This window comes from Oryctolagus cuniculus, chromosome 5 (assembly GCF_964237555.1).
Source record: "Oryctolagus cuniculus chromosome 5, mOryCun1.1, whole genome shotgun sequence".
NCBI classification, from domain to species: Eukaryota; Metazoa; Chordata; class Mammalia; order Lagomorpha; family Leporidae; genus Oryctolagus; species Oryctolagus cuniculus.
The window spans coordinates 131,998,309-132,011,196 of record NC_091436.1 but is presented as its reverse complement, the minus strand read 5'-3'; the positions used below and the strand labels follow the sequence as shown (position 1 = coordinate 132,011,196).

Sequence of the window (12,888 nt, the reverse complement as noted above, 5' to 3'; positions counted from 1 at the left end):
AATAGTGCGTCACCACCAACATTAGCAGTCAAAGGGGGACTTCCGCCCTGGTGCCTCTCTCAGGTCACTTGCTCTGGGGAAAGCGGGCTCACACGTCCTGCGTGGCCTCTGGAGGGGCACTTAGGGGGAACAGAGTTGGCATGGACATGGGTCCTCCAGCCCTAGGCATCCTCAGCCGACTACATCCCTGGTGGATACCTTGACTGCAGCCTTGGGAGAGACCCTGGTTCTGGCCAAGTGGTGCCCGAATTCCTGTCCTTTCAAAGGAACTGTGGGAGAGAGAGATCGTTGCTTTCAGCTCCTGAATTTTGGAGTATTTGTTATGCAGCAATAACTAATGGGAGGGTACCTCAAAAAGTTCACAGAAAATACAGTTAAAGCTAAGTCTGGAGCGGGCATTTGGTGCAGTGGTTAAGAGGCCACTTAGGGGAGCCGGCGCTGTGACGTAGCGGGTAAAGCTGCCACCTGCAATGCTGGCATCCCATATGGGTGCCGGTTTGAGTCCCAGATGCTCCACTTCCGATCCAGTTCTCTGCAATGATCTGGGAAAGCAGTAGAAGATGGCCCAAGTCCTTGGGCCCCTGCACCCACATGGGAGACCCGTAAGAAGCTCCTGGCTTCAGATTGGCTCAGCTCTGGCCATTGTGGCCATTTGGAGAGTGAACCAGTAGATGGAAGACCTCTCTCTCCCTCCCTCCCTCCTTCCCTGTGTGTGTGTGTGCATGTGTGTGTGTCTGTAACTCTGCCTTTCAAATAATAAACAAATAAATCTTTAAAAAAAAAAAAAAGAGGCTACTTAGGTCACCTGCATCCCATATCACAGTGCCTGTGTTCAAGTCCCAGCTCCATTCCTGATCCCAGTGCACTGCTAATGCTCACCCTGGGAGGCAGCACGTGATGGCTCAAGCACTTGGGTCCCTGCCACCCACATGGGAGACCCAGATGGAGTCCCTGGCTCCTGGCTTCAGGTTGACCTAGTCCCCCGCTGCTGTGAACACTGGGAGAATAAACCAGAAAATGGAAGCTCAGGCTCTCTCTCGCTCTTGCTCTCTCTCTCTCTCTCTCTCTCCCCCTGCCTTTCAAATAAATAAATAAATTTTAAACCTAAAAGGTAAGTTTATTTTGTCGCCAAAAAGAATTTTTGAAATCCTATGTATGAGGGGTCTATGGACATGAATATTATAAGGAGCTGCATGGATTTCAAAAATGTTGGAAAGGGAGGCCGGCGCCGCGGCTCAATAGGCTAGTCCTCCGCCTAGCGGCGCCGGCACACCGGGTTCTAGTCCCGGTTGGGGCGCCGGATTCTGTCCCGGTTGCCCCTCTTCCAGGCCAGCCCTCTGCTGTGGCCAGGGAGTGCAGTGGAGGATGGCCCAGGTGCTTGGGCCCTGCACCCCATGGGAGACCAGGAAAAGCACCTGGCTCCTGGCTCCTGCCATCGGATCAGCGCGGTGCGCCGGCCGCAGCGCGCCGGCCGCGGCGGCCATTGGAGGGTGAACCAACGGCAAAGGAAGACCTTTCTCTCTGTCTCTCTCTCTCACTGTCCACTCTGCCTGTCAAAAAAATAAAAAAAAAAATAAAATAAAATAAAAAAAAAATAAAATAAAATAAAAATGTTGGAAAGGGCCACAAATATGGTTTTTTTGTTTGTTTGTATGCGATGTTTTAGGGCTTTGTTGTGGTTTGTGTGGATGGAATTTGTTTACACGTCACTCAAGGCTAGTTTTCTCCATCTGAGAGTTCCTAGCTTTCTTTAGTCCCACACAAATCTCAGTCTTTCTCTCTGTCTCCCCTAGCCTCCTTCTGGCGTGCCTGCATCTGTTGTAGCTCCTCGTTCATCACTTTTCTACATCTTCCATCTCTGTCTTCTCCAGCCTGCATAATGGCTGACTTCCCTAGACCATCCAATTCACTAATTTTCTTTTTAGCTAGCTCTAGGGTGTTGAGCCCAAATTTTTGAAAGTTTATTTATTCGTTTTTATCTGAAAGGAAGAGAGAGCGAGAACAAGTCAGAACCACTGGTTCACTTCCCAAAATGCCTGCAACAGCCAAGGCTGGGCCAAACCAAAGCCAGGAGACAAGAGCTCCATCCAAGTCTCCTCAACAGGTGGCAGGGGCCCAACCACCTTGAGCCATCACCTGCTGCCTCCCAGGATCGCATTGGCAGGGAGCTGGATGGAGAGCAGAGGTGGGACTTGGTGTGGGCGATATGCATGTGGGTGTCTGAGCAGCAGCTTAACCCACCGTGCTTCAACACCCACCCCTGAGGCCACATTATCTTACGGACTGTATCACTTTTATATCTTGGAGTTCTATTTGCTTTGCCCGTATCTGAGTCATCAGTTTTATCACGTCCTGCCTTACAGACTGCATTCTTCCAGGATTCCCCCTAATATTTCAAACAGACTTATTTTGAATTGCCTTTCAGGTTGCTTTATTTTCCCTATTGTAGCTATGAATTGGTCGATTTGCTGGGTCTATGGACTGGTTCTCCTAGCAGTGTATTTTAAAATGTGTTTCAAAATGTTCTCTGTGGGCTCATATTCCGTGGGATTATCTTCCACGGAAATCCCACTGGGGCCCTTCCAGGCCTGTCTGTGATGTGGTTTTTTTTGGTTGCCTATGCCCAAGATAATGGGTTCAAAGATTCTGGCCAGTTTTCATGCTAGTTTCTCAACATAGGGCTCCCTTGCCATCTGGATACTGCAAGGCCCAGGTGTAGGATTAAGCTGTCTCCTAGGTAACTTTGCATCCACGCCCTGGAGCAGAAAGTCTGTTTCCTGCTGGGACCCTGGGCTGGGGGCCAGAAACCTCCTGGTCCCACTCACAGGTGGTGCCATTCTTGTTGTGCGTCCAGCTTTAGGCTGAGTCCAGTTCTACCTCCCATGCAGGGATGGACCTGTGGCCTCAACGCCCAACTCCCCTCACGTTTCTATTAAAGGACTATGGTGTGGGTGCAGCGCCAGCTTCTCCACGGCCCAGCTTCTCCAACAGCTGCTCATTGCCATTGCTATAAACGCCCTCTGCACTCTCCCCTGCTCTTGTTCCTCGTCTGGAGTGAGGAATTCCATGTCCACTGGGCCCCCATCCTGACCATAACGTGGGCCAGGAGATGATGCGTCCCCTATGAGGCTGGATGCCACGCGAGGGCAGGAGCTAGAGCCACATCTTCGGGAACCACCCCCGTGGTCGGCACGCAGCAGGTGCTCAACACAGGCTGGTGGTCACAAAGCAAGCAGAAGAGAAGGCAGAAGGCAATTCAGGAAAGGTAAGCACAGTGGCTAGCGCAGGAGCAAAGCAGGTGCACCTGGAGCAGCAAGTGTGCTCACAGCACAGGGCATAAGGTGGGTGGCCTGGGAGGCAGGGCAGGAGAGGCAAGTGCAGACCAGGTTACAGAAGGTCTTCAACCCCACGCCAGGAGCGTGACTGGGTTTGGTTAGTGACGGGGGAGCCTCTAAAGATTTCTGAGCAGGGAGCGATAGGACAGAGTAGGCTGGGTGTAAGCACACTCCTGAATGCAAGGTGGGGAGAGGCAGGAGGCTGGGAGGCCAGTTCTGTGCCTACTGCAGTGGTCCAAGGGACAGGCGCAGAGGTATGACCTGGGGATGTAATATGAGGAGCAGAGAGGGAGGAGAGCCATGCAAGAGCTATTGATAGAACACCTGTGAGCCCGCTGAGATGTGCAGAGCGAGAGGGGGCAGAGCCAAACATGAGCCCAGGATGGAAACACAAAGTCAAGCTCATGTGCACAGAGGCATGGCCATGAATCACTCATGCATGGGGACAGCCAAGGGGCCGCCCAGAGGTGGCCAGTGCAGCCCGGGCTTCCCGGGAGGCCTTCGCCACCTTCATGGCCACCCCGACCTCTATCTGCGGCGCTGGTTTCACTTCTAGACAAGTTTTGAGAAGCTGTAGGCAGCAGTTAGAGTTTCAGGTGCAAAGAGTCTTCCAGGCCAGCGCCACAGCTCACTTGGCTAATCCTCTGCCTGTGGCACCAGCACCCCGGGTTCTAGTCCCAGTCGGGGCGCCGGTTGCTCCTCTTCCAGGCCAGCTCTCTGCTGTGGCCCGTGACTGCAGTGGAGGATGGCCCAAGTGCTTGGGCCCTGCACCCCATGGGAGACCAGGAGGAAGCACCTGGCTCCTGGCTTCGGACTGGCACAGCGCCGGCCGCAGCAGCCACTTGGGGGGTGAACCAACGGAAAAAGGAGGACCTTTCTCTGTGTGTGTCTCTCTCTCACTGTCTAACTCTGCCTCTCAAAAAAAAAAAAAAAAAAAAAAAAAAAAGTCTTCCAGAGCTTCCTCTCTCTCTGCTTGTCTCACAGCCAGACCTACTGACGCCACTCCTCCCCCCCAATATCCAGAAAAAGGATTTTGTGCTCCACTGTCCTTCCAGGATCCAACTGCCACCTCTCCTGCTGCTCCGAATATTAAAGATCCTATCACATTCCCTCCCCCCCTCCATCCGCACCACCCCGCTCGCCCTGCCCCCTCCTGTCAGCTCTCAAGCTCCGTGCACTTGGCCAGCCGGTCACACACTCCACCGAGCGCTCCCGGATACTCCGATACTTGGCTTCCGGGTCTCCGAGCCTCCGAAGCACAGTGCGTGCCTGCCAGAAGCTTTGGCAAGCAGACCCTGGGTTGCCTGTCACCCGTGCAGCCCCCAGCCCAAAGACGGAGACGCTGGGAGGTGGGGTCCTCGGCGGCGGAGAACTCTGGTTCTGGCTTCAACCTCTGATCCCACCCTCTCAAGGGCCGTGTGACCTGCAGCGTTCACCCGACCTCCCCCCTCCCCAGCCTGCCGTGAAGTGGGGACTCCAACAGTGCCTCCCCCATGGCTAGGCTATAGGGAGAAAGCAGTTACCAGGCGGTGGCCAAAGGAGCATCTAGGGAGGGGTCTGCTCCCTGCGGGGCTCACAGCGCCCCCCTCCGCCGCCATCAGGGTTTGCGGCTGAACCAGCCCACGGCTGCCAGCCCCTCCCCAGGGATGCGGGAGGCCATGTCCCAGCCACTGGCCTTCTTCCCTCAGGGCGTGCTTACCTGGGGTCGCGGGTGCCCGGTGAGCAGGCACTGCAGCACGAGCGTGTCCCCCTCCCTGATGGTGTAGACGCGCTCACTCACGTTGTCCTCCTTCACCACGCACGCCTGGCCTGCGTGCACGATCTGCGCCTGCGCTGGAGCTGGTGGGACCAAGAGCCAGGCCGGAGGTTTACACCCGAGGCCGGGAGCGCCGGACCTGAGCTGCCCTCCCAGGATGTCCTCTGCCCAGGAAAGAACCTCCCGGCCAGGGTGCAGGCCAGCAGTGGAGCTGGGGAGAGACCCGTGCTCCCTAGCCAGCTCAGGCGTCTGCACATATCCGTTACTGCTCCTGCTGCAGCGCCTGGGGGACGCGGGGTGCAGCAGCACCCCTTCCCCAGGGGATCGCCCACGGCCAAAAGGAGCTGCTTAGCCACAAATGCCTGTCGATTTCCATTAGAAAAACAGGAGAAGAAATAAGAACGCGCCCAGGAGGTGACCCCCCTCCCCAACACACACACAAGCACGCTCAGGCACACTCGTGTGCACACTCACGCACATGCGCACACACACATTGAAGGTGGGGTGACCCTGGCACTGCCGCTGTCCGCAGGCTCCCCCTGGGCACAGGCCGAGGCTGACCCTCCTAGGCCCCAGCTGCGCTCGCCTGCTTCCCTCGGTTTCTCCTGAGAGCATTTTCTCAACAAGTCGCTTGCCGCAGCCACAAACCCCAGGCTGCCCTAGCCACATCAGGCTCACCTCCCGACAGCCTTGCCCAAAGCCCCGCGCCGCAGGTCGCCCCTGCCTCTCCCCCCGGGGCCTGCTCCTTGTCTCTCTGGCTCCCTGAGCCCGTGCCCAGCTTCATCACCAAGGCACAGAGTCCTGGGGGTTGGGGGGGGGGGGCTGGCAGCTCTCAGGGTACTGTAGCTCCACCCCTTTGACCTCTCACAGCGCCCAGGGCTGGGGGACCAAGCCTAGGACATGGCTAGGAAAGTGACTGAATTTGCCGGTGTCACAGCCCCTCCCTGGTGTCCAGCCCCATCGTCCTAAAGGCAGACCAGCCCCTGCATCGCAGCACCCAGGCACTGGGAAGGAGGGAGACAGCCCCAACCTCACACCCGCATGCTTAGGGCTGTCACAGGGCATGAGGGACACAAGGGACTACAGAGAGTTCGTGCCCTGCAGCTGTAAGATACCATACGTAGCTTCCTCCAGGAAGCACGCCATGATCGACAGGCATGCTCCATCCCTCTGTAGCCCGAACGGGCAGCACTCCCATGGTGCAATAAGGAAGAGTCAGGCCTGTGTGTCCAGCAGATTCAGCCTGCCTCTCTTTCAGCCCACCAACCCCTGAGCACAAGGCCTCGACCATGGCAGGCCATGAAGGAGACCTCCCACAAGGAGATCCTTGAGAAGGTACCAGAAGGTCAGAGGAGAGAGACAACCCCCCACACACACCCCGTCTGCTGGAGGAGGAACCACAGAGGGCTCCAAGGAGGAGGCAGCCTCTGAACCAGGCCTGCTAACTCGCACTGTGGTATGTCACACAGAAGCCTGCGCTGAGGGCACAGACATGAACCGACCAGAGGCAGCCTGGCAACACACTGGGCAGCGACAGGGGGTGACACCGGCCGTGCTTCTCCATGAAGCCCTCTGCCAACGGAAGCAGGCTCTGCAGCCAGTGACAGCTGCCAACCACCCAGAATCTGGGCTCCAAGTGCCTGGCTCCCACAGAGAGGCTGTGTGACTCTGGGGAGGTCCATCCACCTCTCTGAGCCTGGGACATGGACTGGATGACTTCTGGGGTCTGCTTGAACTTGCTTTGCATTTTGCAGTCAGCACACAGTCCCTGTACAAGATGCACCCTCGGGTCTGAGGACTGAGCCTGAACCTGTCGGCTCCAGCGGGGAAAATGTGTGAGCATCACCGTGCGTGGAAGGGACAGCCATCTGCGGCCAAGGACCCCAGGAAACCTCGTCCAAAAAAGACCCCCTAAGAGAGGACGCACATGCCAGTCGCTGATAAGCCCACGGCCCGCATGGACGTCTGCGCGAGGCCTGGGGTGCTTCTCGGTGAGGAAGACATCTGTTTAGCAGGCTCTGGTGCGAGATAAGCTGCAATCTCGGGTACTGGGGCTTGCCCGGGGCGAGGCAGCGTTGTAATGACAGAAGCTCTGGTGACTGATAAGCAACGCTGAAAAGGAGCTGGCGAAGAGGCTGGGCGCAGGTAGCACGGGACCGTTCCGCTCTGGCACAGCCTTCAGGAAGGACGGTTCCCAGTGGCTACTGCAGCTGACCGAGTATTATGCAGCTGACCTGCTCCTGGGATGCACCCCAAAGAGAAGCGCGCTTCTGACAATCCCACAGCAAGGCGCAAGAATCTTCCCAGCAGCTTTATTTCTAACGGCGACACACAGGACCGATCGACACGTCCCTCAGCGTGGCAAGGGCAATCCAATCCGGGTACTTTTATGTAATGGAATATCACACGCAAGTGAGAGAAAAAGGCACTACTGAGCTGGTGTTGATGCCAGCATCCCATACCCAGGCGCCAGTTCAAGTCCTGGCTGCACCACCTCCAATCCAACTCCCTGTGAATGCACCTGGGGAAGCAGCGGAAGATGGCCCAACTATCTGGGGCCCTGCTACCCACATGGGACACCCAGAAGAAGCTCCTGGCTCCTGGCTTCAGCCTGGCCTGGCCTGGCCCTGGCCATTGCAGCCATTTGGGAAGTGAAGCAGCGGATGGAGGATCTCTCTCTCTCTCTCTGTCACTGTCAATGTCTCTCTCTGTTTCAAATAAAATAAAATGAATCTTTTTAAAAAGTGAACTACCAATTGAGGTGACTCTGGACTCTCCCGGTCCCAATCTGGGTCACAGACCCCTGACGGAAAGGAGCATAGTGTAGGAACACACGCATTCAGAATTCAAAACTGGACAAAGGGAGCTTACAGCAATAGAGGCCCTAGGATTGGGCGGGGTGGGCACAGGAGAGTCTTCTAGGGAATAGCTGGGGTCCTGTCTGGCGGATGTCTCAACACACGTGGCGGCGACGCGGGTGGGTGAACACATGTATAAAAAACATGCCCAGGTATTGGCTGAAGATGGCGCCCTAAGTGACCATTCCATTTACGAAAGAGAACGCCTTCTGTCACCGACGGAGAGACTGCATGGTGGTCCAGAAGCCATCACAACGATGGCTCCCTTCGTCCCGGTTCCCACCTGACGAGCCCCTTCCCACTACCGACTCGGCTCAAGGCACGGATTCTCCTTCCGGACGGAGCACTTGCTGGTAGCAGACACCTGCACCCGCTTGGCCCTGGCATTTCGGCTTGCCCCACCCCATACACACATACCTTAAGTCTCATGAACGCGACTCGGCCCCTCCTAGACTCTGCTCGCCTTGGGAATGGTGGGGAGGACCCCGCACCCCAATGCCCCCCTCTACCGCAGCCTCCAACACCACACATGGCGGCGGCAGCGGCAGCATCTGATTGGAAAGGCAACCAGACAGGGCTCTAGAGAGCACTGGTGGGGAGCCATGGAGCAAGTGAGGGAGCACTCTGGACGGCTTCGCCGACTCCAGAGCAGGGGCGAGAGCCTGGAGCAGTGCGCAGAGGTGAAGTCTGCTCCGGAGAACTGGAGGGAGCATGGCTGTGGAGTCCGACATTCCGGGACTCGATCCCTGCTCTGCCGCCCTCTGGCTGGGTGACATGCGGCAAGTGCTCTGACCTCCCTGAGCCTTGGCATCAGTGAAACACAGACAATGGTGCCTTCTCCCGTGGCTGGAGTGATGGTTGAATACCACGTGGGTAAGACAGCTGTGCTCTCTCAATAAATGACAGCGCAGGCCGGCGCCGCAGCTCACTAGGCTAATCCTCCGCCTAGCGGCGCCGGCACACCGGGTTCTAGTCCCAGTTGGGGTGCCGGATTCTGTCCCGGTTGCCCCTCTTCCAGGCCAGCTCTCTGCTGTGGCCCGGGACTGCAGTGGAGGATGGCTCAAGTGCTTGGGCCTTGCACCCGCATGGGAGACCAGGAGAAGCACCTGGATCCTGGTTCAGATCAGCGCGGTGCACCGGCCGCAGCGCGCCGGCCATTGGAGGGTGAACCAACGGTAAAGGAAGACCTTTCTCTCTGTCTCTCTCTCTCACTGTCCACTCTGCCTGTCAAAATAAATAAATAAATAAAATAAATGACGGCGCAGGCAGCGTTTACAATAGGAGCCAGAGACGGGGAGAGGAGACTGCAGAGGCCTGCCCCAGTGCCCTCAAAGCAGACACTGGCAGACACGTCCCATGAAACATTCAAGATTCACACTGAGGGCTAAGCAGGGCTGCGAAGTTCGAAGAGAGGTCAGCGAGAGGGAGCCCCTTCCCCATCTCCCTCTTACAATCCCAGCACACTTAGCTGTGTGGCAGCTCACACAAGCCTCAGTTTTTCTCATCTGTAAAATGGGGTTGTTGTGAGGACCAAAGAAGTAACCTGGCATCAAGGATCACAAATAGTGCCTGCTCTGCCAGAAGCAATGTGGACACGCCAGCCTGTGCTAGCATCCCACAGATGACCCTGCTTCCCAGGGTCCATCGCCCACCTCGAAGCTCCAGACCTCAGTTATGAGGCAGAGAAGCAGACACCTAATCGAGTCACTCTCTCCGACAGCGGCAGAGCCAGGACTCAAACCCAGGTCCTCCATCTGCTAGGCTGGGGCTCTGGTCACTGTCCCAGTCCTCCAGGGACCACCGCCTCCAACCTCCCTTGTATCCTCAGTGGGCTGGGGTGGGAAGAACATGTTGCAATGCAGATTCCCAGGCCTTGCGGCAGCAACACCTCCTAATCTTACTCTTTAGGGGAGGGGTCTCTGAGTTTGCACTGGGAACAGGCTCCCGGGGGGACCTCGGAGGCACCCTTGGATCTGACCCTCTCTGCTCGGTAGCACACTGGTAGACAGGAAACTGACCAGCATGCTGGAACAAAATATGAGTTCAAGTCTCTGCTCCATGAGATTTTCTCCCCCACTCTCCCAAGCTCTGCCAACAAAACCTCCTGGCGAAGGGAACCAGCGTCTGACAGCCAGCGGCCAGCCACCGGGGGTCACCACGCCCTCTGCCCGTCGGAGGCCCGGCACGGAATGTGCTGTATTAAACTCCAACAAGTCCCCCAGTGAACGCAGCTGTGGAACGCGGTTTCACCCAGTGCTTTCCACGTTTATTTGACCACAAAACCCTTCACAGAACACCTCTTCACATCCTGAACACCTCTTCCCACCTCGAGAGACGGCAGTGCTTTGTAAAACGACTGGGCAAGTGGGATCTAAGGCTTACTGCGAAGCTAACAGCCGCAGCCAGCCCACGCCCTCCCCGGCTCTTTGGCTGAGAATTGGCGAGTGGCAAGTGGCTCCAGCAACGTCACCCTTGGGGCTGAGGCAGGACGCCGATGGCCTATCAGCTCACTCTCACCTCCCCTACACACTGTGTGCACCCCCACTGGTGGCTGAGGCCCGGTGGGGAACCCAAGCTGATGGGGACTGAGCCCAGCCCCTCGGGGCTCTCCAGAGGGAATTCCCATCAGAACTTAGGGCGTTTCCTAAGCAAGGGGCAGGAACACGACCCCCGGTGCAGAAGCAAGTGCGATGGGGGTTCTGTGAGGAGACCCCCCATGAGCCCACCTGCCCAGCCTCCATTTACGAAGACAGATCACAGCCGGGCCACGCCGGAGCTGCAGTGTGGCTTCCTGCTCCAGGCTGGGAAGCCCCCAAAGAGCGGAGTGCGTGCAGAGGGGGGCAAGGAGACGGGAGGAGGGGGTGCTGCAGACTCGCTCCCCTGAAGCTGGTTCTGTCTGCCCCCAGACAGCAGAGCAGGCGCCATCACCCTACCTGCCACCCCTCAGAAGTCCTGTGGAATGTCTGGGGACCAGATGATACAGAATTGGGATCTGTGTTCGGGTCCTGGGTTCCATCTAGCAGTCATTCAACAAACTTCCGTCGGTGTGAGGCGCTAACCCTGGTGTTGGGCGTGCAGGGAGCCACGGCACTTGGGCACCGCATGAGGGAAGCATACGATCTGGAAGAAGCAGGATAAGACTGGTGCCTGCTGAGAACCAGAACTCGGTGCTATGCGTCAGGTCTCCCTCCACCCCATCCCCATAAGGTGACCATAACCATAACAGTTCCTTCATTGTCTGAGTGCTCTCTCTGTTAACTCATTTGCTGCTCATAAAGAGCCCCATTTTTTGGCCGGCACCGTGGCTCAATAGTCTAATCCTCTGCCTTGCGGCGCCGGCACACCGGGTTCTAGTCCCGGTCGGGGCGCCGGATTCTGTCCCGGTTGCCCCTCTTCCAGGCCAGCTCTCTGCTGTGGCCAGGGAGTGCAATGGAGGATGGCCCAGGTGCTTGGGCCCTGCACCCCATGGGAGACCAGGATAAGTACCTGGCTCCTGTCATCGGATCAATGCGGTGCGCCGGCCGCAGCGCACCGACCGCGGCGGCCATTGGAGGGTGAACCAACGGCAAAGGAAGACCTTTCTCTCTGTCTCTCTCTCTCACTGTCCTCTCTGCCTGTCAAAAAAAAAAAAAAAAAAAGCCCCATTTTTCAGATGGGGAAGCTGAGGCTCAGCATGATCTCAGTAAGCTGCAGGAGGACACGCCCTGGCCTGCAATCTGTCTGGCCCCCTGCCTTTCACAGCAACCCCTGCGTGTGTCCACATCCCAAGTGCCCGCCTGGCACCAAGCGGGGACTCGGGGCTCAGGCTGCACACCCCGGCGCTGGCTGTGCTAGTCCCGTGCGGCATCCTGACAACCCAGGCCTCCCTCATCGATGCACCTCTGCCTTCCCAGCTCCTGGTACGCACATGTTTACCGAGCCTTTTATGCATGTAATGCAAATGGACACTTAATAATTTAGCAGAGTTAACAGTGCTGAAATATTAACAAGCTTTTCTCTTTTAATTAGCTGCTCAGAGAATGGCGGCTGGGGGCCTGGGACGAGGTTTTCCTGGGCCGCCTCCTGCCAGGGACGTTGCTCTGAGCCTCTCTCAGGGACTGTGGGCGTCTCCGGGAAATCAACCCTGCCCTATTGTGCTTTACCAAAGCCCAAGAACTCTTTAATGGGGCCAAGGTGAGTCAGCCTCGGTGGCGCGTCTGGGGGAGCCTCCACTTCTGGGCTCAAAAACCCCCCACCATCTCCTCCAGCCTGGCCCTAACGCAGGTCTAGAGGAAGCACCTGCAGTCTCTCTCTCTCTCTCTCTCTCTCTCTCTCTCTCTCTCTTTTAAGATTTATTTATTTATTTGAAAGAGTTACACAGAGAGAGAAGGAGAGGCAGAGAGAGAGGGAGGGAGAGAGAGGTCTTCATCCGCTGGTTCACTCCCCAATTGTCTACAACAGCCAGAGCTGGGCCGATCCAAAAGCCAAGAGCTTCTTCTGGATCTCCCATGCAGGTGCAGAGGCCCAAGCACTTGGGCCTTCTTCTACTGCTTTCCCAGGCAGAGAGCTGGATCAGAAGTGGAGCAGCCAGGACTCGAACCAGCGCCCATATGGGATGCCGGCACTGCAGGAGGCAGCCTCACCCACTACGCCACAGCACCGGCCCCACCTGCAGTCAGTCTTTTGACCGTTGCACCTCGGGTCATTCTCTCTCAGGTCATCAGCCTCTCCCTCTCCATCCTCCTCTTCCCTTCCCATTCTCCCAACCCTTCCAGAGACACACAAGTCACCATCCAAGCTGCCACTGAGTCACCGACCCACACTGCTGCACCTGCTCTCCCTCACGAGGCCTTTCTCGCCAGCCTAAACCGAACCCACAGGCAGCTGATCTCTCCCTGGCCCAGGTGCATGTGGCCCTGGCCTTGGGGTACAAAGGGTGCTGTCCCGGAACACAGCGAGC

General features: G+C 57.1%; 1 protein-coding gene across 1 annotated transcript in view; it reads right to left on the bottom strand.

The window, feature by feature from the left end:
• Positions 1-12,888, bottom strand: part of MDGA1 (MAM domain containing glycosylphosphatidylinositol anchor 1) — a 58,538-nt gene that overhangs the window by 23,910 nt on the left and 21,740 nt on the right. The window contains exon 2 of the mRNA XM_051854779.2: positions 5,035-5,174. Within this exon, the coding sequence (XP_051710739.1) occupies positions 5,035-5,174 (140 nt within the window). The remainder of the gene's footprint in view (positions 1-5,034; positions 5,175-12,888) is intronic.